General features: G+C 43.3%; 1 protein-coding gene across 1 annotated transcript; it reads left to right on the top strand.

Moving 5' to 3' along the window:
• The first annotated feature begins 391 nt into the window (after window positions 1–391).
• Window positions 392–26,285, top strand: LOC120722125 (steryl-sulfatase-like). Its single transcript, XM_040012957.1, is given in 12 exon segments — window positions 392–832; window positions 2,013–2,070; window positions 6,829–7,001; window positions 8,340–8,461; window positions 8,730–8,852; window positions 17,694–18,099; window positions 18,180–18,316; window positions 20,337–20,474; window positions 21,065–21,224; window positions 21,429–21,505; window positions 21,508–21,549; window positions 25,487–26,285. Coding segments are annotated over 10 exon segments (1,713 nt in total). The 5' UTR covers window positions 392–832; window positions 2,013–2,070; window positions 6,829–6,846; the 3' UTR covers window positions 25,840–26,285.
• Window positions 26,286–27,783: the final 1,498 nt, after the last annotated feature.

The raw sequence follows: 27,783 nt of genomic DNA, 5'->3' as shown, positions 1-27,783 counted from the left end.
AGTCAATCGTGCAGTTTGAGCAGGAGCTGAATCGCGCGACTGAAAAAAATCACAGTGTCTGCCCAGCTTTAGGTGTACTGTCGTCCGAGACTTGCACCGCAGTGTCGGCGTTTGTTTCCCTGTTGGCCATGCTTGTTGTTGTGGTCATCTGTTGTCTTCCGGTATTTTCTCCGCAAGCGACCTTTCCTCGACCAATGAGATGAGCGGTAATCTGAATTGTCATACTCGAATTGTCATACTCGAATTGTCATAAGTGTGCTGTCAGCTCATTGGTCACAAAGCAGGAGAGGGGCTGGGAATTATGTTTTCAAACAAAGCGTCAATTCCATTAAAAGTTATAGACTACTTTTGATTCTCACTGTATTACGGGACAAAGTGCGTCCCTTATTAGCTCAATACGGGACGTGTACTTTTGTTTCTAAATACGGGACGATTCCGTTTTTTAAGGGACGGTTGGCAACCCTACATATCGGTCACATATTTGTCAGTAGTTTGTACTGTGAGCAGCAGTGTAACCCTGAGCTGAGCATCAAAGACAGGCGGTGCAGGCTTACTCAAATATGATGGGCGAATTTTTAATTAAGTTTTCTCCATTGTTTTCCTTGGTCTAACTGTGGAGTTTGTTTTGAAATTCATGACAGGAAGTACTTCTATTTAGCTAAACGGAAGCTAAACGGAAAAACAGAGTAGCCCCCACTTCTTGCGTGATTCTGGCTTCACAGCAGGAGCTCAAACAACTTTGCAAGATTTGAGTAGCGCAGAAATTTGGGAGAAGCGACCCACAGAGCGACAGTACAGCCTGCGCTCCGGATCACCGTCTGTCATTCAGCAGGTGAGTAACACTTCCGTCTGTCTGCAGGAGCAAGTGTGCTGAATACTCGAACTCTGTTCATTTATCTGCAGGTTAGAAGTAAAACTCAAAGGCAAAAGTTATTTGCTACTAAAACTCCTCTGTTAGAGGATGGAGACCAGTAACAACAACAACAACAACAATAAATAACAATAATACATTTATAGCAGTTTGGATAAAGCCACACATTAAAGATAAATGTTCCCGCATGCAGACACACAGTCCTGAACACTGACTGAGAAAAGGACGGTGCTCTGACAACAACAACCTGACGTGATGCGTGATGTAGTGTGATGTTGCGTGCTCGCCGTGTGGAAACTACAGTATGGAGAAGATGGGTGACAACATGCGCATGGAATAGAATAGAATAGAATAGACCTTTGTTGTCATTGAACATGTGCCAACGAAATTGTAGAAATGCTTCACCAACGTGTTCTTACCCTGTTGATCTTTGCAGGTTACTTGGATAAGAAAAAACAATATTGATCATTTTTAGAATAAAGATTTCGAGATTTCTAAGGCGTGGCAGATGTTTTTAAAACGATGGTGAGGCGCAGGGTGAGGAAGTGAGGTGTCGTCTGGCTGAAGAATCTGTAACGAATACAAGTGAAATGTCCTATGAATGAATCCGTGTTAGTGCGTTAGATTAATCTCCATGTGATAATGTGCGACATAGTAACTGGAACTCTCTCATCTGATGGCAAATGATGTTAGGTCTGCTTTCACACACATTGCAGTTTGTAATAATAAACAGTGGTCAGAGATTTCCATCAAAACCACATTGATTTCCCTTCAGGCTCCTTTGAACTGCCTCACTGTTTTAAGAGGCAAACGTGCGTGAAGCCTGAGCTTACACTGATTTTGGATAGGACGAGACTCTCCCTGCTCAGGGCTGCGGTTTTTTTGAGCCACTAGTTTTTGCTGCTCTTGGCAGAATGCGAGTTATTGCTGCAAACTGACTGCATCATAATATATAAATTATAGCACAGTAGATCCTGGCCTTTAGCCTATAAAATCAAATGCATGTTATTTTAAGATAAGATACCTTTATTAATCCCACGGGTGGGAATTTTTGTTAATATTTAAATATTATATGTAAATGTCCTAATTACTTATTTAACTGCTTTGATCTAGTGGAATGTCTTCCTTCCTCCTTGTTTAGGATTTCTGTGACTGCAGTAAAATTCCCTCCATCCATCACTTACCCCACGAGACCTGAGGTAAAAATTAATTTATGATAATCACACAATTCTCACTAATTGAACTGAATGCCAATATGCATTTATAATGAACATTTACATGATCTGCACAACTTTGTTTATTATGTTGTTGTTTTCATGAATGACCGGAGGGTCTGTTGGAGCATCTCTTATTATGGTGACTACACTACCTCTGGTCATCACTCTCATTTAGGAATATTTCTAATCAAAGTGGATCATTGGGACTCGTGGCGTTACTGTCACGGCTGGCGGGGTGAGCCGTGTGGTGTAGGAGGAAAAGGACCCAAAATGCAGGCAGTTGACTGGTGATGAGAGTGATGTTTTATTTACAGAAGTGGAGCGACTTGAACAGGCAGTGAGAAAAGACGAATGACTGGAAAAAAAAAACCTAGACTGGGAAAACTTAATGACAAACCTAAGCATGGCGCGGAGACTGCAGAGAGCCATCGTTACACCAACAAACACAGACGATCCAACGATGAACAGAAGCCAACACACACTATAAATACACACTAGGTAATGAGGAGATGACATGCAGGGGTGGACACAGCTGACACTAATGGCCATGATGAGAGGCAGACCTACAAAGTAAAACCGGAAACACACAGACTGTTTTACAACAAAACGCAGGGACTTGAACGGAGCACAGAGGGGAGACACAGGTAGGGATAATAAACACGACAACCAACCCAAAGAATTAATACCAAACACAAGATGAACCCAAAAAGAAACACAAAACGCTGGGTCAACGACCCAGGATCATGACAGTTACACTCCTTCCTGCATATACACTTCCACATTCACATTACATGTGAATTATAATCAAAATAACAGGTGGAAGATTAAGAACAAATGAACATACAAAAATGAGTTTTAAACAGTTCTGTTAAACAAACCACTGATTCATTCGACCGAATCGACTGATTTTTGAAATAAGCTGCAGTTATAAGGTGCCAGTGTTTAGAGTTAATCAAGACCAGGACAAATTAAAGTTTAGTGGAACTAAGAGATCCAAATGACTGGAAACCATTAAATGTTTCATTTTTGCAACGTTTCAGATTAAATACATACGATTGGGAAAAGCTTTGATATGTGAGATTCAAATGCTTGTCAAAAGTAATACCAAGGTTTTTATCAGATGATTTGATATTGCTGATGTAAGGGCTCTCCTCAGAGAAGCTGCCAGACCCAAACAGTGTCAGTTTGAGACATCCAGTTAGTTAATGGCAGTGAAAGATTGCCTGAGGTAGCTGTTGAGGTTGTTTGTCTTACAGCTGTGTATCATCTGCAATGACAGAAGATGCTTTTGAAGCTGTTTAGTAGGATAGGATATGTAATGAAAATAGAATTGGTCCAAGGATGGAGCCCTGAGGGACTTCATTTAAATTTATACGTACATTTCAGAATTCGTATTATTACAAATATGTCTCTCGGTGAAGTCTGATGAGAACCATTTGAGAACGTTGTCACAGATACCAACACAGTTCATCAATCAGAATGGCATGATCAATGGTGTCACCTGCTGCAGGTCAAGTGGGAATGAAATCAAATATTTCCCAAGTGCATAAGAATGTCATTAGTAATTGTTAGTAATGCTGTTTTCAGTTTTGTCAATAATCAAAAGTGATTTCATACTTTCTACCTTCAGTGTTAGGCAGAGGCGGAGCCAGACATTTGAAACACCCGGGGCTTAGCCCTAAAGGGTAGTATGCATTTTTTTTCTTTCTTTTTTTGGGGGGGGGGTTAGAAATGACTGAAAGATTAATAGGCTTTTTTTTTGAGTTTTGTTCAAAAAAGAATGACTTCATATAGGGAAAAATATATATCACATCTGCAGGACACCTTAAACTAGTTTTTTAATTAAGCAGCGAGGCAGAACAAAGTCAGGGCTGCATCAAGACACGAGGACTAAACCCCAATTCAACCAGACCCAGAACTGATCCGGCATTAAAACAGGACTACAACAGTTCAAAATCAGGACTACTGAGGACTTAACCAAGACAGAACCAGAATCAGAACTAGATGATAGTAGCACTAAAAATCATCATAGACCTGCACTACACTTATTTTTTTTAATTCTACCAAAGTCCACTATTTAGATTCAGAAAAGTTTATATAATTGTTTAGCCTTGTTGTGCAAACAAGCCTGCAAAACTTAATAAATATATAACTTGAAAAATAACAAACCTAAAAAGAAACACGAGATACATGAGGACCTGTGATACGGTGATACTTTTGGTAAACAACCATTTGACTAACATGTGTGTCTCACCTGCTCTTGTTCCATCTCAGTTCTGTCCTCATTCTCCATCTCCCTCTCTGTTCCTCTCTCTCCCTCTCTGTTCCTCTCTCTCCCTCTCTGTTCCTCTCTCTCCCTCTCTGTGCTGACAATCATCAAATATACAGGTGAAACCACATATTTACTCTTCAGATAAAAACACTTTTTTAATTGTAACATCAAATCAGACTAAATGTTTATTTTTTTTTAGATTGATAAATATAAAAACATATTTGTTAACTTTCTATCTGTATTTCTTAATTGCAAATGTCTTCAAACTGAGCCACACTTATGGAGCTCCACAGTTCTTTTCCTGGTGTTTTGGTTGACATCTCTTGATGTTCCCATGTCACAGAAACAGGCTCTGTGTTTTGCCTTATATGCATCCACAGCTGTGCCACCAATTTACTCACATGGACTCTACTAACCAATCAGAAGCTTCTTCAGCTCAGAATGGAATCGTCTGGAGTTTCTTATTATTTAACAATAAACTTAGTGTATATGTACTCCTACATTTGATCAAAGTGATAAAAATAGAAGCTCTATCTCTTTATTCTGACATTTAACTAATTCAAAATATATTTCAATATTTATCTAAAACAAAAAGTTTACTCTAAATTGATGTTGTACAGTAAAAATGTTTTAGGTTTTCTCCCTGAAGTGTATGTAAATATCTGGTTACAAATGTGAATATCCTGCTGTGTACTGAAGTTCCTCTTGTTTTGCATAGAAATATACCAAACAACATACAAAGCATAATATATAAAATACTACCTGAGTTTTTTCTTTGAAAGAAGCTCCTTATGTCCATTCTTGTATATCAGTGCATTACTGAAACAGATTTATTTATCCGTGGAGGGTAACGACTGAAAATATGAAATAAACACACATGTAAGCTAAGACTCTCTAAAAAAAAAAAAAATAGCATTTGTTCGGCTTTTCATTTCGCCATTTGTTGATTCACTTGAAGAGCGAGTAACGTAAAATGGGTCAAATGATCAGTTTGATATCAATCTTTCGTGATTCACCGTCATATTTACATTATTTGTACGGTACGAATGATTTGCTTTGGTACCTGGTCAAACTTCAGCTCTCCTCTGTCTGCCTGGCTGCGTTTCTCCAACAGCGCACTGGCAGGCAGCAGCTGCCCCGCCCCGCTTAGTGCCTGAGCTCGGATCATACCAATATTAGGGGGGATTTACGCACAGTTGTAAATTCCCACAGTGTGCACTATGTGCTTCGAATATTGTGTGTAGTTTTTGTTTTATACAGTTGTCAGCCAGGCATCTAACTATGAAAAAATTACACTCCAAAAGACCCCGGGCTTCTGACAAAACAACCCGGGCTTAAGCCCAGTAAGCCACCCCCCCCGCTCCACCACTGGTGTTAGGAATGTTCATTTTACTCTTCACAGCCGTCACCACAGTAGGAACAGTGGCCGCAGTCTTGGAGTCTGACTGCTCATTACTGATTTTGTTACCTGTTCAAGATTAGGCTGTGGCTGCTTTAAGTGTGGGGACACCATTACGCACAGTTGGATCAGTGTCTGGATCAGTGCTTAGAAACCATGGTGGACATGGTTTCTAAGCACTGATCCAGACAGTTCAAGTTTCCCGTGTTTCTAAAATTAAGGGACTAAGCGTGTAAATGTAAAAAAGTAATAAAAATATAATGTAAAGCAGTAAAAGGAGTTAGTAGCTTTTTCTCAGCTTTCTTGCCAGCCCGTTCTCACTCCCGAGGCGTAACATGCCGACGTTTTGTCACGTCCCGCGGCGTTTCTGAGGAACGTGAAAGGAGACCTTCGCGTTCTTGTGGTACGCGGAGGGTTATGAAATCCAGTGCAATGACGCTCCCGCGGTAGTAGACGTTCCAGCCCTGTATTCCAGCCCTGTATTCCAGCCCTAAACATGAACTTATCCCCGACCTTAACCAGGACTTAAAACGTTAAATAGCGTGTTTGTAAACGATTTGAAGAAAAAGAGCGAACATGTGTAGACTGAGTCCAGACGGTTCTCATATTTCCTCATTTTTCCGAGGTCGTCATTTAGGAACGTGGTGGGTAGCCGAAAGCGTAATGTGTTGACGATGTGTCACCTAGCGTAAAATGTTCCGCTTTGGGAGTGAGAACGTGTTGCTAATGCTGCCTGTAACAGTCTTCATTGTCAACCTTTCACTCGACCGTGTGCTGGAATCATAACCAGTTTGTATTATTCATGATTAAAAGCACTAGAAGAAGACACGAGTACAGTCCTTGGTCAATGACTTCACCAGGGTTTGTGAAATGCTTGTGAAAATGTTACTGTAGCGTCAAAGCTATGGTCAACTATGGTCAGTTAAATTATATTCATCGGTAACTGACAGCGACTGACGGAGGCTTCAGAGTCATTGGTGGGAAACTCCAGAATACTACTGGCTGTAATACAGGTACCTGTCAGTGTATCTTTACACTACAATTACATGTGGTTTGATTTTTCTTCCAGTGTTTCTGTTCTGACAGCATGAAGTCCACGTGGCCACTTTCCTCTCTGTTGCTGCTGCTCTTAGAGGTGAACAGTGCTTCTCTGCAGGAGACCAACAGGCCTAATTTTGTCCTGATAATGGTGGATGACCTAGGAATTGGAGACCTCGGCTGTTATGGCAATAACTCACTGAGGTAAGAACATGTTGCTTCTCACTGACGCTGGTGAAGCTTAAGTGTAATTTGGCTACTGGTTCTTAGAGACGTGATTGGCAGAAATGGGGGGAACTTGTAATTCTTCAAGCTGCTACTCCCAGAACTCTTTCATTTGACCTCCTGTTATTGTAGGCCGTTTTGTTCCCATACTGGAGTGAATATCTTTGATTGTGGCTCTGTTGATTGTTCACTGTTCAACTGTTCACAGTTGTCTGGGGGGGGGGGGTTAGACTACTGAATCTGTAGATAAACAGGACAGCAGGCTGCAGAGAGGGTAGAAGAGACCCAGGACCATGACAGGAGATAGCCTCTCCCAGAAACTGTGCCAGTGGAAATATTATCATTTGGGATTACTTCACTGTATTGGATACTGGGCAAACAACATAAATTCAGCATTTATTGCTTTATTTAATGCTACATTTAGCATTTATTATACTAAAGTGACGCTACCCAAGAATATCCGCTAATATGAAGCCTATGTAAGCTAAGTACAAAAATCAAGGGAACTTTTTTAAAAGATATTTTTAGATCAATCTCAAACTACCTCTGACTCAATGTACTGCTCTAAAATTCTCCTTTGACTTAATTGGGGCCGACTAATTGAGAATAAAGATTTCTTTGTCTGTTCATTTGTTTCTTGTCCTGTTTCCTGTTGTGGCCTCTGTGTGAAGAGCCTTTCGTCGAGCTTGGTTTTACTCAAGGTCTCTTCCTGTCGAGTGCTGCTCACTGGGGAGTTTTGGCTTGTAGGGGCAATATTATTATAGATGACTGCTGTCGAGCAGTTATTATTGCATCCAAGTGCAATAATAAAAATACATACATACCATTTTGTATTTGTTGAATGAGATTTTATTCCTGTGCTCTTGTTTCCATGCAGTAAGTTTTATTTGTCGAGGTTCTCTTTCTGATATTTCTTTATCTCGCTACAGTAAAGGTGAGTGGAATTTTAATAGAGCTTTAATTCTGCAAAGACGTCGGTGCTTTCAAATATTTACGTTCATCTCCAGTGTTTTTGAGTAGATTCAGAATGATCACAGCGGCGTGTCCCGGTTAGTTTTGTTTACTGATTTTTATCTAAGTCATAGTTTTTCTTTGATAAGACCTTTTTTATGAAACAGGGACACTGATTTTGTAAAATAACAGTAAAGTGGTGATTTGTGATTGATTGGAAAATTTGGGCATGAAGAACTGAGTAAGAGATTCTTGGGCAACAGCTGGAGATAAGTTGCTTTAACTTTATTTCAGGCATTGACAAGTCTGACATATTCTGCTTTGATGAGAAACCTGTTCTGTAATTGCTGATGATGTGATTTGCAGGACCCCCAATATTGACCAGCTGGCAAAGGAAGGGGTGAAGCTGACCCACCACATTGCTGCAGCCAACCTCTGCACTCCCAGCAGGGCAGCGTTTCTCACTGGACGATACCCAGTGCGATCAGGCCAGTTAAAAGCTGCACACAGAAACAAGCTTCCCCGACAGGAGCAGTGCTCAATGTTGGCCTGGTGGAGAAGTTTCCAGAATACAGGAGCGTTAAACACAGCCACCTTTAACAGAGGCCATTCATTTAGTGAATTATTTAAGATCGCTTTGAGCCCAATTACAATAAAACTGTCTATAAAACTCTTTATGCACATTGTTGTGAATTGAGTCATTTTTTTTATGCATGCTGAAGTCACACGTTTGTTTTTGTTTTTCTTTCTTTCCAGGTATCGCTGGTTATATCAGACCAAGTGTCTTTTTATTTAATGCAGCATCTGGAGGTCTCCCCAGCCAGGAGATTACGTTTGCCAAGGTTGTCAAACAACAAGGCTATGAGACTGCTCTCATAGGTATGATGCATGAATCTTATGTGTCTTATTAGCAAAAACAACAAAAAGCTTGTCATTTCAGACCCTTACACATCTGTTAGGAATGAAGATGGATATGTGGAAACGCTGAAAAAGCATTATGTCACCAAGAAACATGTTTAGAAGCTGACATTATAAGTGCTGTACTTTGGTGTGATTTGTCTGATGTAGAGTCTAAGCTGGTGACTCTGTGAACTTACCAGTGCAGTTGTTTTAGACACAGCTTGAAAGAAATGAGCAACGTATACCGTGGATAGGCATTTCATTGGCAGACTCCCAGTGTCATTGGGAGTCTAACCATTGGTACACTGGTCACACTGCAGTGCAGTCCTGGTTACCTTCGACTTAGTGATTTGGAAGAAGGTTTCTAACATCTGCAGTTTAGATTGTGTTGCTGATATGACTTAATGATAACAATTATGTTGCTGTATTTGTAGACAGGTCTTAGTACAGAGACTTGATTTTTCCATCCTTCCCTGTGAATCAGATTTTTGTGTATTATTAGTTTAAATTCTGTTTGTGTGTATAGAGCTTGAGATCGTGACAGTGTAACCGGTTTCTGCTTCATCCCGCTGCAACAGTTCGGCCCAAACAGACTCCTCGACTCTGCGTTGTGTCTTGTTTTTAAAAAGACAAGGAGTCTCTGATCGATCGTTGCCACTTTATTTCCTGAATGGAAACAACGGTGTATTATCAGTGCACAGGCTCGCCACACACCACTCCGCACAGCACACTCTCGTATGGCTACGGCAGACTGGCAGCGATTACTGCAGCAATATTACTTCATATTTGGACTATAATGACATTCCCGAAACATAAGCTTCTGTTCTATGGGAAGCAGGGAAAGCTGTGATGAGAGGTAAAATAATTTCTTTCTCATCACATAAAAAGAAAAAAGAAAACAAAAATATTCAGGAATTAGAAAAAAACATCAAATCACTAGAAGAAGCCTACGCGTCCCACCAAGATCAGGAAACATTGAACAAAATACGCAAAACAAAATTAGAATTAAATGAGATAATTGATAAAAAAACAAAATTCTTAGTACAAAGACTACGCCTACAAAATTATGAACATGGTAATAAATCCGGTCAATTTCTAGCAAACCAGCTAAAAATAAATAAATAAAAAACAACTATGTGCTGTTCAAGATTTATCTGGGAACACAATATATGAACCGATACAAATAAACAACATTTTCAGGGATTTCTATAAAACGTTGTATTCACCACAAATAAACCCATCTAAAAAAGAAATTGATCAGTTTTTGGACAACATAACTCTTCCAAAATTATTGGACACTCAAGCAATGGCACTGGATTCACCACTGACACCAGGTGAACTCCAGGAAGCCCTGATAAGTATGCCCAATAATAAGGCTCCAGGTCCAGACGGCTTTCCTGCAGAATTCTACAAAGAATTCTGGTCGATTCTAGCACCAGTTTTCTACAGAACGTTGTTGGAAATTAAAGAAAAGGGCAGACTTCCATCAAATATGAATTCTGCAAACATTAATCTCCTGCTAAAACCAGGCAAAGACCCTGTATATCCCTCAAGCTATCGTCCAATATCCCTTATAAATGTAGACCTTAAAATAATCTGCAAAGCTCTCTCAAAGAGACTGGAGAAAATAACCCCCCTCTTAATTCATCCTGACCAAACTGGTTTCATAAAAGGTAGGCACTCATCAACAAATACACGTAGATTACTTAATTTGATAGACTACTCATACAGTAAAAACCTAGAAACTACAATATTCTCTTTAGACGCAGAAAAAGCATTTGACAGAGTTAACTGGAAATTTCTATTTGCAACTTTACACAAATTTGGTTTTGGATCCTCTTTCATAAACTGGTTAAAAATATTATATAATTCCCCAACAGCTTGTGTTAGAACAAATGACCAGACATCCTCCAGCTTCTGTCTCTTGAGGGGCACCAGGCAGGGATGCCCACTCTCCTCTTCACTGTTTGCAATTTTTATTGAACCACTAGCAGCAGCAATTAGACAGAATTCAGTAATTAAGGGCATAAAATGCAAGAACGTGGAACATAAAATCAGCCTTTATGCGGATGATGTGTTACTCTTTCTCCAAAATTCACAAACCAATATCTCTGGGGTGATTGAATTGATAAACTCTTTTGCAAGAATATCAGATTACTCAATTAACTGGTCAAAATCTACAGTTCTACCGATTAATTGCTCCCTCCATAATTCCTCTTCTACACCACTGCAATAGGGAAATATAAAATATTTAGGTATTAATGTTTCTCCCAAGCTTGCAGATCTAACTAAATTAAACCATATCCCACTTTTAAAGAAGGTAGAAGATGATCTGGCTAGATGGAAATGTCTACCCATATCACTCATGGGAAGGGTTGCCGCTATAAAAATGATGGTCTTACCAAAAATAAATTATTTATTCTCAATGATCCCAACTAAACCGCCACAAGATTAGTTCAGATCTCTAGATTCATGTATGTCCAAATTCCTTTGGAAAAATAAACCCCCACGTATAAGCTTAAAAACACCACAAAAGACCAAGGATAAAGGAGGACTAGAACTGCCTAACTTTCAGCACTACTTCTTAGCCAACAGGCTTCAGTTTATCTCAGGATGGCTAAAACATACCCTCTTAGATGAACCTTGGCTAGATGTAGAACAAGCACTAATAATACAATAATCTAGAGATCTCAGACCTACCATTTATCAGCTCAAACATCCAACGACATGAATGCTTTAAAAGCATCAACATCAGCTCTTCTCTGACAGCATGGTGGGAGTTTCTAAAATTGACGGCGTCTTCATTAATCCCATGCAAACGTACACCTATCTGGAACAACCCTGACATATTACAAAACAATAATATGATAAACTTTTCAGATTGGAGTGGTAAAGGAATCAAATATTTAGAACATATACTAGAAGGAACAGAATTTATTTCATTTGACGGACTAGTTACACAATATGGGATCAACAAGAAAAGATTTTTTAGAATATCAACAAATTAAATCCATAGTAAAAAAGAAATTTAAACCGGGTCAAGTTGAACTACAAACACCACCAAGTGTGGTTCAATTTCTTACTCTTAAAACCCCCAAATTACTATCCAAAATATACAGAATGCTTTCTAAAACAGATGAATCAATATCACTTCCTATTGCAAAATGGGAAGCGGATTTATCAATTAACTTAGACCTAAACTTCTGGTCTCAGATTTGCTTAAAAACCTTTCATCTAATTAGAAATCCCAGTCTTCAATTAATTCAATACAAAATATTACATAGAGTGCACTATACAGGTCATCGGATGTTCAAGATGGGCTTTACGTCTACCAACAACTGCTCACACTGCCAAACCAATTCACCGGACAATTATATCCACGCTCTTTGGTTCTGTCCACCAGTTCAGAAGTTTTGGCGCGAGATATGTGAAGACTTATCAAAGTGTCTGAAATGTAACATTCCAACTTCCCCCTTAGTGTGTTTGTTGGGCAGCTTAGATAATGTCACTTCAGAAAAGAATATCGCCCATATGGTTTTCACTGCCCTATGCATAGCCAAGAAAACAGTCCTCATGAACTGGAAAAATAAAAATAATCTTAATTCTAACCAATATAGAAATTATATATTAGATTACATTAGTCTTTTTTATTTTCACTTACTGAATACGGGACAGACTTGACTGGGGGAAAGAAGGGGAGAAAGAAAGAGGGAAAGAGAAACAGCTGAGAAGAGGGACCGGGGGAGAAGGGCAAAAGACAAAAACCAACAGAATGAGCAGAAAAGAAAAAAGAAAAAAAATGCATATATCAATCACCTGGATCACCTGCTGAGAAAGAAAAAAGAAAACAAGCAGAAGAGAACAAGAGTAATAGAATAAACAACATCACAATGATATATGGGAATATGACAGTAAATACTAAATATTAAACGTTATTGTGCAGCACATAAGATCAACAGAACACAGTGTGCTTTGAGGTAGGAGCCAAAAAGGGTGTAGTTTGTGGGTGTGATCACCCGTGTGTACACCTGTGAGCATGGACGCGCTTGTTTTTTTTTTTTTTTTTTAAAAGGTTCCTTCATGTAATGATCTGCTAGAGGGTGTGGGGGGGCCACAGCCCCGTCCTCCAGGGCATGAAGCAGGTATGGAGGAGATCAAAACTCCAGACATCCAGAGGCCCCCAGAACACAAGAGACCAAGGAAGACCAACAGAGGGGCAGCCGCGCCACTGTCCCAGAAAGAGCTGAGGAGAGTCCCAGATGAGGGGTCACTCAGCAGCCGCGGAGCAGAAGCCAGGGGGAGTTGCAGTGACGCGCCCGTGAGCTCCGCCGGCAGCCAGCCATGCCTGAGTGACCGAGCCCCAGGCCGAGAGGCCGGGGGCGCCCCACCTCCGAAGTGGCCCGTGCGAGCCCCAGGCTCCAGGCCCCGATAAGCGGCCGCCAAGGAGTGAGCCGGTGTGTACCTGGACGCCCATCCCTGGACACAAAGAACCACCAATGCACCGATGTCTGAGGGAGTCCGCCACTGGCAGGGGAAGTGGTGGTAGGGGGAGATAGGCCTCCAAACCTTGGAGGGCCTAAGATGAATCAATATCACTTCCTATTGCAAAATGGGAAGCGGATTTATCAGTTAACTTAGACCAAAACTTCTGGGCTCAGATTTGCTTAAAAACCTTTCATCTAATTAGAAATCCCAGTCTTCAATTAATTCAATACAAAATATTACATAGAGTGCACTATACAGATTACATTAGTCTTGATACAGCCTCTGCCACCACATCAGATCAATTGCTCTGGGCTCCTTTGATCAGCTCCATCACCTAGTGGGGGTGGGGGGTCATAGTTTGGTCCCGCCTTCACTGTTGTGATTGGTGTGGGGGTAGGGACAGGCTTAGGGCGTCGGGGGGTTCCCCGGAGGCATCTTCCTTGGGGGGCTCAACCCGGGGTAGCGGTCATGTCCGGTTAGGGGCTCTGTTGGCTCTCAGGTGACTGTTTCCTTGCGGCTGCGTGCAGCGGGGCTAGGGGAGGGTCTGTGCTGACGGACGTGGGTTACTGACCTGGTAGCCTGGCTGCCCCTGGGTGGGTCCGGGATGGGCGTGAGGTTCTGGGGGCGCTCCGTCTCTGGGCTGGGGGCCGGGCCTCGGGGGCTTGGGTCCTGGTTGGTGTGTTGCCGGGGTTGTGGGCGGGTGGGTGCATGGGGGCCCAGCCCTGGAGCAGGGTGCCGCCGGTGCATCGAGCCACCTGGGGGGGCTCTTCAACTGGTGGGGAAGATTGTCACATCTCGCAGGAGCTTTCCTCTCCTCAGGGGCTCTCTCTGCAGGAGGGGGAGACACAGGAGAGGTGGAGGAAGATCTCAGCCTGGGTGTTTATTGTCTTATGTAGTCTGGAAGATGAGTGGATGGTGGGGTGGGTGCAGTTTTCTCTGTGGTGGGGTTGGGTGGACTGTCCCGGGCTCTGTGGGGCCGGGAGGCGCTGCTGCGCTGGGCCCCGGTCTGGATGGGCCTGGGCCCCCTTTCCCTGGCGGGTCGCGGAGTATGGGGGTGCCTACTGGGGTCAGCGGGGGAGCTGGCCCCAGGGAGGGGTCACTTGCCCCTCCCTTCCTTCCCTTCCCATCTCCAGCTGCCTCCCTCTTCCCGCTCCACCACAACCACCCACACATGCAGGACCTTGGAGTACGGGTATATATTACTCACACTCTCATTACACATACATATAGGATCTTGGGGGTGGGCACGATACACGGAATCCAAAGTACCATCAGGGTGTACACCCCACCCCTGGCGTCGTTGCCCACCTCTCAATGTTAAATACACGTAGACATTGAGGGCTAGCAGGAGGGACCATGCGCTTACCTGCTGCTCTCTGGCAGGTAGCTCCATGCCCTCCTGGGTTTTAAATGCACCTTAGAACACACATGCATCAACACTACAATGAGCGGGTGGAGGGAGGTTTGGAGTCTTCTCTCACCCCCATTCTCTGCGACCTGCTGGAGCGGGGGGGCTAGGAGGAGGAGTTGGCCGTCCGACTGCGGTCTGGAGTGTGGGGCCTCCCTGCTGCTGCGGAGTCGGGGCGGTCTGCCTCCCCCCACCGCAGGGAAAAGGGTAACACCACCTGGGTCTGGGTGCAGTTCCCCCCTCCAGGGGCAAGGGTACCTAGACCCGGTTCGTAGAGTATGCTTGGGGAGTGTGATCGTGTGTACAGCGTCTCTTATGTCTGTCTCCACGTTGGTTGAGTGTGGAGTAAGTGCATATGAGAGCATGAGGGTGGGAATGGATGTTTGTATCTGTGTGTGCCTGTATGTCTGTGTCTATATGTCAGGTTGGGTGTCAGGCGCCACCTCTCTGGGGACATCTTAGGCCCTCCAAGGTTTGGAGGCCTATCTCCCCCTACCACCACTTCCCCTGCCAGTGGCGGACTCCCTCAGACATCGGTGCGTTGGTGGTTCTTTGTGTCCGGAGATGGGCGTCCAGGTACACACCGGCTCACTCCTTGGCGGCCGCTTATCGGGGCCTGGAGCCTGGGGCTCGCACGGGCCACTTCGGAGGTGGGGTGCCCCCGGCCTCTCGGCCTGGGGCTCGGTCACTCAGGCATGGCTGGCTGCCGGCGGAGCTCACGGGCGCGTCACTGCAACTCCCCCTGGCTTCTGCTCCGCGGCTGCTGGGTGAGCCCTCATCTGGGACTCTCCTCAGCTCTTACTGGGACAGTGGCGCGGCTGCCCCTCTGTTAGTCTTCCTTGGTCTCTTGTGTTCTGGGGGCCTCTGGATGTCTGGAGTTTTGATCTCCTCCATACCTGCTTCATGCCCTGGAGGACGGGGCTGTGGCCCCCCCACACCCTCTAGCAGATCATTACATGAAGGAACCTTTTAAAAAAAAAAACAAAACAAAAAAAAAACAAGCGCGTCCCACAGCACACTACGGCAGAACATCTCATTAGCATTCCGCTTTAGCATACAGTTTCACACATTAATAAACAAATGAAAAGTACATAAAACTGATGTTAGACATGTGTCCACTAAGCACTTATTACACTCGGTGCTCGTCAGCTAATCAAACATGTTTTATGTGTCTGTACTACTTAGCTATATTGTGTGCGGAACAATACAACTCACCTCTCGTACACTCGTATGGCTACGGCAGACTGGCAGCGATTACTGCAGCCAGCCTCACCTAACCAGCCACACCGAGGGGGGGGGGCGCTGTTTCCCCATTACACTGACATTTGTGGCAAGTGGAATAATACCACATAAACACTGTTACAACAGCACAGTGCATTTACAGGTACAAGCCAGTGCATTTTTTATTCCCTCTGGTGTAAAGTCTCTGCCAAATCAAACATGTCAATCATTAAGAGTAAGATTTCCACACTGGGGGGGGGCCCAGGTTAATGATAACTGCCTTTGGTGCTGTTGGCCAACAGTGTGCTGATGGAAGGAGACCAAGTGGAAGGGAAGCAAAGCCAGGAGCACGTCAGCTTGATTCACACTTTCTACATGGAATATAATAACAATAATGGATTGGATTTATATAGCGCTTTTCAAGGCACCCAAAGCGCTTTACAATGCCACTATTCATTCACTCTCACATTCATACACTGGTGGAGGCAGCTACAGTTGTAGCCACAGCTGCCCTGGGGCAGACTGCCATATTGCGCCATCGGCCCCTCTGGCCAACACCAGTAGGCAGTAGGTGAAGCGTGTTGCCCAAGGACACAACGACCAGGACAGAGAGGCTGGGGATCGAACCGGCTACCTTCCGGTTACAGATGCGCTTCCCAACCCCCTGAGCCACGGTGAAAGAAATAGAGTCGTGGTAATCTTTACTTTTATGTGAATAGTGTTTTGCAGGTGAAGAGAGGGTCAGACAAGATCATGAGTCTGAAGCTGGAAATCAAAGGATGACGTTGAATGTTGCCATCGTGGTAACTGAAGCAGAATTTAATGGACATGTGTGGCGTCTTCTTTTTGAGGTCTTTACCTTACAATATAAAGCACCTTGAAGCAACTGTTGTGATTTGGTGCTATATAAATAAAACTGAATTGAATTGAAGGAGAGAAATGCAGAAGGACCGATGGTGTGGATTTTGCAAATAGGATGGAATGGCTGAATGCGGAAGTGCAGAGGTTAAGAGAGGAGGAAGTGAGGGCAGCTATGAAGGTGTATGAAGAGTGAAAAGGTGGTTGGTTGGAGATGTGTAGGAGACAGGGCAGTGGACCTTTGACTGTTTAACAGTCACAGAGAGTGAGAAGATGCCTGAGGAATGGAGAGTTTTGAAGAACAAGGGTGGTGTGCACAGATGTAGTAACTACAGAGCTTTAATGCTGATGAGCCATACCATGAAGTACACTATGGGAAAGACTGGTTGAAGCCAGGTTAAGGAGAGAGGTGGTGAATGCCCCAGATCCCCTAGGCTCTGTCTTGAGGTATCCTGAGGTAGATGCTGAACCCTGAGTTGACCCCAGTGCCTGTGAGTGTGTGAACACGCGGGTAAAAGTGCTTAGGCACAGAAAAAGCTGGTGTATGAATGCAGACAGCAGGTGCTATGTAAGTGTCAGTCTATTAAGTACAGCATTAAATGTTATGTCAGAAAAGTTGAATAAAGAGGTCTTTGGCCGAGTGTCTCGTGTGCTCATCGCAGACAGTTTTGAGCGTTATTAGCAGCTAAAAATGAAGTGACAGAGCTCACACCGATGTCAATATTTATACCCGTAACCGTAGTGAGATTTGTTTGTTATAGGACGTGTACAGTTTACTCTCTTATTGTGGCTTCGAGCTTAATCGGGTTTCTACTTTCTGAGTTTTTGTTTCTTCTTCTTGTCTGCAGGAAAATGGCACCTGGGCCTGAACTGTGAGAGCCGTGACGATCACTGCCACCACCCTAACAACCACGGCTTCAATTATTTCTTCGGTATCCCTCTGACTAACCTGAGGGACTGCCAGCCTGGACATGGCACCATTTTCCAGTTCCATAAATATTTGCCATACAGAACAATGGGCATCGTTTTGCTCACTACAGTTGTGCTGCACTACAGCGGGGTCATCGGCAGAAGGTCGATCCTGAGCTTGATGTTTCTGTTGCTTTTGGTCACTGGTTTGCTAGTAGCGTTCATCATGGTTGTCCCATACTTAAACTGTGTTCTCCTGAGGGACCACAGCATTGTGGAGCAGCCATATAAGTCTGAAAACATGACACAGAGGATGGTCCACGAGGCAGTGGACTTCATAGAGCGGTACGTGAAGCTTTCCTGATTCACCTGGATCTGAAAACTCTCTTGTTGCAATGTTTCATATTCATTGTTTGTTTCTGCAGAAATTCAAACAGGCCTTTCCTGCTCCTTTTCTCTTTCCTCCAAGTCCACACAGCCATCTTTGCTTCAGCAGCTTTCAGAGGAACGAGCCGCCACGGTATCTACGGGGACGCTGTGCAGGAGGTGGACTGGAGTGTGGGTAGGTCATTCTGTCTGTTTAAAGGAAAAGCTGCTTTTCTATGTCTGTCAGTTCTTTCAAATCCAGTAAAAAAAGCCCAGAAGCTTCCGACCTCTCCTCTTTGCCCAGTTCAGTCAAATGACACTAAGAAAGAAAGAGCCTTCAGGAATAATCGTTAAAGTGGGAACAGAAGATAAGTGTGTAGTCATAGCAATTACATCTTGTCACGATCTTATCATGTTAGGAGGGTAGGCTCTGTGAAACCCCCCCAGCTTCACCTGCTGCTGCAGAGGAGAGAAGAACCAGTAAGTGAGGCGAGATGGAAGATGTGAGGAGATCCACTTAAAACCTTGTGGATGGAGAACTGATCTCACTGTGCTTTGTAGTGTTTATCATGACCTGACCTTAGTATACTGCATGTCAGGGAGAAGCCCTAATCAGACAAATCGCTATGAGTCTCACGTGGCGACAGTGGGAAGAAAAACACCTTTTTAAAAGAAAACCTCCAGCAGAGCCAGGCTCAGGAAGCTCAACCATCTGAGCCGACTAGATTGGGGTAAGGATTACTAAAAATTAAATGCAATACTGGTGTATAGAGGAGTATAAATAGGAGTGAAGAACTGCATCATCATCAACAACTATTACAGCATAACTACTGCACTGACAGGGACTCGAAAGAGAGAGCAGATTTCTCCTGTCTTGGCTTCCCTTCATTGGCTTCCTGTTAAATCCAGAATTCAAAATCCTGCTCCTCACATACAAGGTCTTAAATAATCAGGCCCCATCTTATCTTAATGACCTTGTAGTTCCATATCACCCTATTAGAGCACTTCGCTCTCGCTCTGCAGGCCTACTTGTTGTTCCTAGAGTATTTAAAAGTAGAATGGGAGGCAGAGCCTTCAGTTTTCAGGCCCCTCTTCTGTGGAACCAGCTTCCAGTTTGGATTCAGGAGACAGACACTATCTCTACTTTTAAGATTAGGCTTCAAACTTTCCTTTTTGCTCAAGCATATAGTTAGGGCTGGACCAGGTGACCCTGAATCCCCCCTTAGTGATGCTGCAACAGGTGTAGGCTGCCGGGGATTCCCATGATGCTCTGGGAGTTTCTTCTTCACTCACTATGTGTTAATAGGTCTCTCTGTCATTACAATTATAATAGTCATTACTTCTCCGTCAGCACTCTCAAAGCCAACAGTTTTTCTCTATATTAGGGTCTAAAAATAAAGCCCCTTGAAGTGACAGTTGTTTTGATTTGGCGATGTATAAATAAAGTTGAACTGAACTGTTTTTGGCGACTGAAAAAAGTTAATGTCCAGTAGTAATGATGGACATGATCAATACAATCCCTGTGTCAAGGCTGATGGGCACGCTGGACTCAGGAGATCAAAGTTCAGTGTGTTTGTTTACAGTGAAAGTATATTTGCACAAAGACACAATGCAAATAGTGGAATAGTGGTCCAGGGGTCCGGGGGGAAGAGAACCCACATAAAACCGTCCACCTCAGGGTTCGACCCACCACACACCAAGGAGGGGAATCCAGGGAAATGTACAGAAGAAACACACTTAGTGTTCGAGGATGTCGGAGGCACCACAAACACAGAAGGTTTAACTCATTGTGTTGTTGAACGGTCCAGTGAAGAGTGGCCTTGATGAGATGAGGACACAAACACACGTGCACAGATAGAGGAGAGAGGCACAGAAAGAAAGCAGAGCAGCCAGCGAGCACTGATGCCTACTTTGACCAATCTAATATAGAAGATGTATTTTTCCTCCTTCTTTAAGCTGCTCCGTTTAGGGGTCACCACAGTTCATCTGCATCCATCCCGCTCTGTCCCTCTGCCTCTGTCACACCCACTCTCCTGCTTGACATCATTGACGACAAACACGAACCTCCTCTGAGGTCTTCCTCTTTTCCTCCTGCCTGGAAGCTTTAACACATGTGTTGTTTTACAGTTTCTCTTTCTCGTTCTGTTATTCATACTCAAACGGAAAAATGTTTCCAAATAATTACAGACTGGAGTTTGCACTGTGTGTATTCTCAGGTCAGCTCATGGAGACGCTGGACAGACTCAGCTTGAGAGGAAAAACTCTTGTTTACTTGACTTCAGATCAAGGGGCTCATCTGGAGGAAATCTCTGCCAGAGGCGATGTCCACGGGGGATCGAACGGAATATATAAAGGTACACCGAGAAGAAAAACGGAAAACTGTTCTTGGTTGTAATGCTTAAAGCTGAAGACCTTTCTGCCTGTATACATCAGCAGGATTTTAACCATTTAGTTAATAATTATAATACATTTTATTTGTGGGTGCCTTTGAAAAAAGCAAAGGTCACGTTACAAAGCATAAAAACAAATAGCGAAAGGATAGAAAACAATTAGAGTCAGTGCTTGAAGAGAGTAAGCCAGTTTGGAATAAGGGAAGATATTCCTGAGATCAAGAGGAAGTTCATTCCAGAGCCGGGGAACAGATCAGCTCTGCTCTGTGGTGAGACGGCCAGAGGGAGCAACAAGGTGCTGTGCCGTTATGCTCTCTTGTGTTTCAAATGTTGTTTAAGGTTTATGAGCTCCAAGTTCAACATGATCAGCTCATTTGTAATCGTGATGCAGAGCACCGCAGACACACCGGCAGAGCAAATGTAGACAATGACAGTACCACCTGTGCAGATGGCTCAATGGGGATTTGGTGCAGTGCTATCATTTAGGCTTAATTGGTAGCTGGATGAGAATTATTTTCATGACTTCTTGTTCTTTTTTTTCTTTTACCGAGCAGCGGGGAAGTCCACGAATTGGGAGGGAGGAATCAGGGTCCCTGGAATTTTACGTTGGCCTGGGAAAATCCCTGGTGGCAGACAGATAGATGAGCCCACCAGCAACATGGACCTGTTTCCTACTGTGGTGCAGCTGAGTGGAGCTTCAGTCCCAGAGGACAGGTGAGACTGTGCTCCTTCCTTATGTCAGCCTGAAATCTAGGTCACATTTAAAGAAAGGAGAGGCAGTGAGAGCGATTCACAGTGAGGGGAATCCTGGATGTGAGCAGAGGGAACATGTTTTCTAATGAAGAGTGGGGTGTTAAGGTAATCCAGAGGCTTTGCTAGTTGCAGCCACCATTGTAATTCATTTACTTCTTTCTGCAGGGAGATAGATGGTCATGACCTCATGGATTTGCTACAGGGGGAGAGCTGGACGTTCCAAGCCTGAATTCTCTTTCACTACTGAATGCCAACCTGAACGCTGTCAGATGGCATCCCCAAAACAGTAAGTGTGCAACAGAGAAAGATGAAGCCGTATATGATAACCTCTACCGTTTGTTGACAAGTGCAAACACATTGCACCCAGGTCAGGCAGCATTTTAACCTAACCTGCAGGGTCAGGTTCAGTCTGTCCAAGTGACAACAGCATGTCGACCAAAAAGACCAGATCCATAATCCACTTGAGGTCCGAGGAGCTCAGGATAGTCCTTCTCTACCATTAACAGTTTCATGGGCGACCGTGGCTCAGGGGGTTGGGAAGTGTATCTGTAACCGGAAGGTCGCCGGTTCGATCCCCGGGCTCTCTGTCCTGGTCGTTGTGTTTTGGGCAAGACACTTTACCCTACCGCCTACTGGTGTTGGCCAGAGGGGCCGATGGCGCGATATGGCAGCCTCGCTTCTGTCAGTCTGCCCCAGGGCAGCTGTGGCTACAACCGTAGCTTGCCTCCACCAGTGTGTGAATGTGAGAGTGAATGAATAGTGGCATTGTAAAGCGCTTTGGGTGCCTTGAAAAGCGCTATATAAATCCAATCCATTATTATTATTATGGCATCCAAAAGCTCAAAGAAGCGAGAGAGTGCCTGGGTTTATCACAGCCACCTCACAGTGCAGTGCAGCAGCAGGTCACCTGGAAGCCTCGGGTCCAGCTCAGCGATGAGATTTTTGAATTGCATGTGGTTAAGTGCATGTGTGTGGATGCAGTTGATGATTTCCATCACAGGCTTCATGACGTTGTCTAAATTCAGTGATTTAGACGCGAGTTGCTCCCTGTGGATGATGCAGTGGAACCAAACGTGAAACATGGGGAGGGCACAGAAACAGAAACTCCAAGCTTTGTTTGCAATAATCAAGTATAAATCAAACACAAAACACAGGGTCACACCCATCATGACACTCGCACCTACTGGGAAACTTTGTGGTATTTCCATCTCACGCACATTTGCATTTGATGAAAATACAGTGTTAAACTCAAACGAAGCGAACACGCAGATTAAAAAAACCACAAACTTCAATATAAGAGCTGCATGAAACCAGGCAAAGAGCTGCATGCGGCTCAGGAGCCGCGGGTTGGCCACTTCTGAAATAGATTAATAAACTACTAAAATGTAACATACCAAACTAAAGGACAAAGATCACTTTGTACCAGACAGATACAAACTCTGGTATTTGAGGCCATATTCCTGGTGCTATTTGAAGTCAACATACAAAGATGAAAAGAGGCTGGCTTCCTCAAGAGAACAATCATCCAAAGCAGACTTAAATATTTGTAACAGTCCCCTGGCCTGAATATCAGAGAAGGTCTCAGGGGAGATCTGACACCGCAAGACAGTCTGAAAAGATCTCTCAGCTGAAGAGATCTGCAGGAGTGGCAGCTTAATATTATTAACTGCCACCAAAAGTGTTTACAGGCTGCAGCGTGAATGACTTGGTGTCCACACTTTCACAGATTCCACAGTTACTTATGTAGTTTTTCCAAGTTAATAAAATACAGAATGGAGTTAATTAACAGCAATGGTCTCATTTGAAAACCTGAGCATGCTGCTGCATTTCTATTTATGGTCACTTTTAAAGACAGCAGTTTGGCCAAAGTGCCCGACCACTGCTGATCTGTATCACACTGAAACATATACTATATTACTACACATTATAGAGTTTATGGATAATAAGTATACCATGGCTCCATACTCGTGTTTGGAGTTAAAATTTAAAAAGTGAAAGCATGAAACCAGCAGGTGATGTGAGCCGTCACATGGACCAAATGATACAAGTGCATGGATGAAAACAACTTCAGACATTTCCTGCAGATTTCTCACACTCAGCTCAGGCTGAGGCCGTCCGAGCTTCTAGAAGGCTCTTTAAGCCTTCTGCAGGAAATGTTTGACCAGAGCTTTCAACAAATGAGGAAACTGACCAACTACAATCCCAGGTGTATTGTAGCAACTGCTCATTTAGCTGAACTAGATCCAGGGGCAGCACCGTGGTGCAGTTGTTAGTAGGGCTGTGCGATATGACAAAAATCTCAGACATTTATCGTCCTGACAACGATATAAATCACAAAAATGTAACATTTTCTGTAAATTCTGTGAATCTCGGGCAGCTCGACTTGCGTTTAGTGTTTCCAGCTGCGCGTCATGTACCTGGAGTCGAGTGTTTTAACCGATGCATGAAACGATACATTTTTAGACATAAGTTGTAACGGCGCCGTTTTCTCTCAAAGTTTGAGTCTAAGCTTTATTTTTTAGCACCTGACGGCTCTTTTTTTTGCTTCTCATCCGTAAACTCTCTGCATGCTCTTTCACGTGATTCAGTTTATTTTGAAAAGTCTCAAAAGGATCTTGAGCTTTATTGTGAAAGGTTTATGTGGAAAACAAACAAGCGGACAGCGGAGCCACGATGAAAAACAATGAAAAATATTGCTGTAAACAGTTTATTTTGCGACACCACGAAACAAACGACAGCGTAAAATGAAACGATAGACGCTTTTATATCGTCATCGATATATATGGTTATATCGAACAGCTAGTTGTTAGCACTGTGTGCAGAGTGTGAGGTTAACTGATTATTCTAAATTGTGAATAGGTGTGATTGTGAGTGTGAACGGCTGTCTGCCTGTAAGTGTTAGCTCTGCGACCGAGTGGCGGCCTGTGCAGGGTGTAATTTTGTTATGTACCATATCAGGTCATGAAAAAAGGCAAATGGAAAATGTGTTTCTCTTTGATATTATTTGACAAAACATACATTACACACTTTACAAAAGGTTGATTCTGTTCATCAACCTTTTGATAACATGTGGCTGCTGCAGAGATCCAGTAGGCTGGTCATCTACAGTTAGGTCCATAACTTGTTGGACAAAGACATCATTTTTTTGTAGTTTTCAAACCATATGTGACTGAAGTATTTCAGCTTTCATTTAAGGGGTTTTACAAACATGCATTAACTGAATTACAGCCACTTTCATGCAGAGATCTAAAATGAATTAGGTAGTTCAATGACAAGCAGTTTCATGACCATGCGAGGTTATTCCCTCATCAAATGTATCAGATATACAGTGCTGTGCATTTGCCACATCCTGTTTCAGATCATCAAGCAAATTTTATATTAGACAAAGACAAAGTAAATACAAAATGCAGTTTCCAAATGATGATTTAGGAGAAAGAAACTAAACCTACGTGGCCATAGCTATTCAAGTAATCCCCCCCTCATGTCAAATCAGCAACTGACTGTGATGAATCCATTTTTATGGAAAGCTGAGTTTAACTGGATACTGTGTGACCTGATGAATCAAGGAGGATAAAAGATCTCAAAAAGTTACACATCATGACACAAAATACACTCTAGAACAGATAAGAACCAAAGTCATTAACATGTATGAGTCTGGAAAACATGACTTTGCAAAGCTATTTTCAACACTTTGGGACAGCAGCAGTAAGGCAGAGAGGGGCGTCCATGGAGAGAATATTGAATTAACAGTTTATAGCTTCTCGCTGTAATTTTAAATAAGAGGCCCAAACACGATGAAGCTAATGTTAGCTTTATTAGGGTGAGCTGTGACGTGCACAGGGCTGTACTCTGCTCAGATTCAGACAAATGCTGCAGAAACCTGATCGAAATCTTGCAGAGCAGCTTTTCAGTTGATAACCAGAAGGATCCACAAACTGAAGGTGGATGCAGTAAATGCCTGACGGAGCGTCTCTCGGGAAGAAATGCTGCATTTGTTGATGTCCATGGGTTTTAGACTCCAGCTGGTCATTTTCTACAACAGATTTTCATCCAAGCATTAAAATTAAATTGTTAGTTTGTTGAATTAATGCATCTGAAAATGTATAAATGTTGTGCTTCCTTTGGTTTGTAAAAGTCTTACATTTAAGGCTGAAAGTCTGCACTTCAACACCCTGCTTCATGGAGGGAAAGTGGCACTGAGTGCTTTCATTTATCGTTCTCAGGTAGCTCGGTGTGGAAAGCTTTTTACTTCACTCCAAACTTCTACCCAGAAAACAAGATGGGATGTTTCCATACACATATCTGCTTTTGCACGCCGGAGTACGTTACCTTCCACGATCCTCCTCTGCTCTTCGATCTCTCAAAGGACCCATCAGAGAGCACACCGCTGACCCCAGACACTGAGCCTGCCTTTCACTTTGTCCTGGCCACAATGAAGGAAGCTGTGAAGATGCATCGGCGCTCACTGAAGCCAGTGGAGAACCAGTTAAGTCCCGCGAACCTGATGTGGAAGCCCTGGCTGCAGCCCTGCTGCTCCACAGTCACGCAGCTCTGTCAGTGCCAGCTGTACCAGTAAGCTTCTGTGGAGGCGGCACTGGAAGATCCTTGCTGCTGTTTAGAGTCACACTAATCTGAACATGGACACTTCATATGAACTTCTCAAATCCACGATTAAACCTTTGTTTTGTCAGGGCGCAGTCATCTGTTGCACTGATTTTATTTCACTTGATGTAGTAACAAAAGCCTCACATTCAGAGATCTAGTCAGCACACAGGTGGCAATTATAAAATACAATAGACTGGATAACAACAAAGCTGAGCGACTAACACAGTAAAGTTGTCAGCTGTCAAATCAGAAAATATATTATGAGACTTAGACCTCAATAAAAGTTCAGAGAATCGTCTTATACAAGTCTAAGAGCTACAGTACGAGCTGCAAAGGGGGGGGGTCATGAATGATTAACAAATGTTGTGATACCCACGATCTGATACTGATTTTCTGGTTTAGTTGAGGCAGCTGAGGTAAAGAAAATCAGGCTTGGTTGAACTAGTTTCCAGAGAATATGGTGACCATCCGTGAGCTGAGCAACAGTTTGGACTTTAAACACAAAGTCAGCTAGATTTCAAAAGTGTAGTGTGGTCTGACATGTTTGTATACAGTTCAATTCAGTTTTATTTATACAGCACCAAATCACAACAACATTTGTCTCAAGACGCTTTATACTGTAAGGTCGACCCTACAATAACACAAACGAAACGGAACAAAACCCCAACAATCAGATGACCCCCTATGAGCAGCACTTTGGCGACAGTGAGAAGGTAAAACTCCCTTTTAACAGGAAGAAAGAACCAGGCTCAGGGAGGGGCGGGGCCATCTGCTGTGATTGGTTGGGGTGAGAGAAGGAAGACAGGATAAAGACATGCTGTGGAAGAGAGACAGAGATTAATAATAACTAATAATTGAATGCAGAGTATGAACATGATGTCAACTGTGACTGAAGTAGAAACTCCCAGTGCATCATGGGAATCCCCTGGCAGCCTACACCTATTGCAGCATAACTAAGGGAGGATTCAGGGTCACCTGGTCCAGCCATAACTATATGCTTTAGCAAAAAGGAAAGTTTGAAGCCTAATCTTGAAAGTAGAGATAGTGTCTGTCTCCTGAATCCAAACTGGAAGCTGGTTCCACAGAAGAGGGGCCTGAAAACTGAAGGCTCTGCCTCCCATTCTACTTTTAAATACTCTAGGAACAACAAGTAGGCCTGCAGAGCGAGAGCGAAGCGCTCTAATAGGGTGATATGGTACTACAAGGTCATTAAGATAAGATGGGGCCTGATTATTTAAGACCTTGTATGTGAGGAGCAGGATTTTGAATTCTGGATTTAACAGGAAGCCAAAACAGGAGAAATATGCTCTCTCTTTCTAGTCCCTGTCAGGACTCTTGCTGCAGCATTTTGGATTAGCTGAAGGCTTTTCAGTGAGTTTTTTGGACATCCTGATAATAATGAATTACAGTCGTCCAGCCTAGAAGTAATAAATGCATGAACTAGTTTTTCAGCGTCACTCTGAGACAGGATATTTCTAATTTTAGAGATGTTGCACAAATGGAAGAAAGCAGTCCTACATATTTGTTTAATATGTGCGTTGAAGGACATGTCCTGGTCAAAAATGACTCCAAGGTTCCTCACAGTGTTACTGGAGGCCAAGGTAATGCCATCCAGAGTAAGAATCTGGTTAGATACCATATTTCTAAGCTTTTCAGGGCCGAGTACAATAACCTCAGTTTGATCTGAATTAAGAAGCAGAAAGTTAGCGGCCATCCAGGTCTTTATTAGGGGTGGGTTTTTTTTAATCGATTCATCGATTAAAATCGATTCTGGCTTGGATAACGTAAAATCGATTCATTAAAATCCTGAATCGATTTTTTTAATATAAATTTATTTTGCCCGAAATGCCAGAATCTCTGGTGAAACCTCACAAAATTTCAAGAACCACCAAACAGCTAAGACTGTAAATGAGAG

This window comes from Simochromis diagramma, unplaced genomic scaffold (genome assembly GCF_900408965.1).
Source record: "Simochromis diagramma unplaced genomic scaffold, fSimDia1.1 OVJJ01000618.1, whole genome shotgun sequence".
In the NCBI taxonomy this organism is placed as follows: Eukaryota; Metazoa; Chordata; class Actinopteri; order Cichliformes; family Cichlidae; genus Simochromis; species Simochromis diagramma.
The sequence above is the reverse complement of the archived record's forward strand: the minus strand, read 5'-3'. Positions and strand labels throughout refer to the sequence as shown.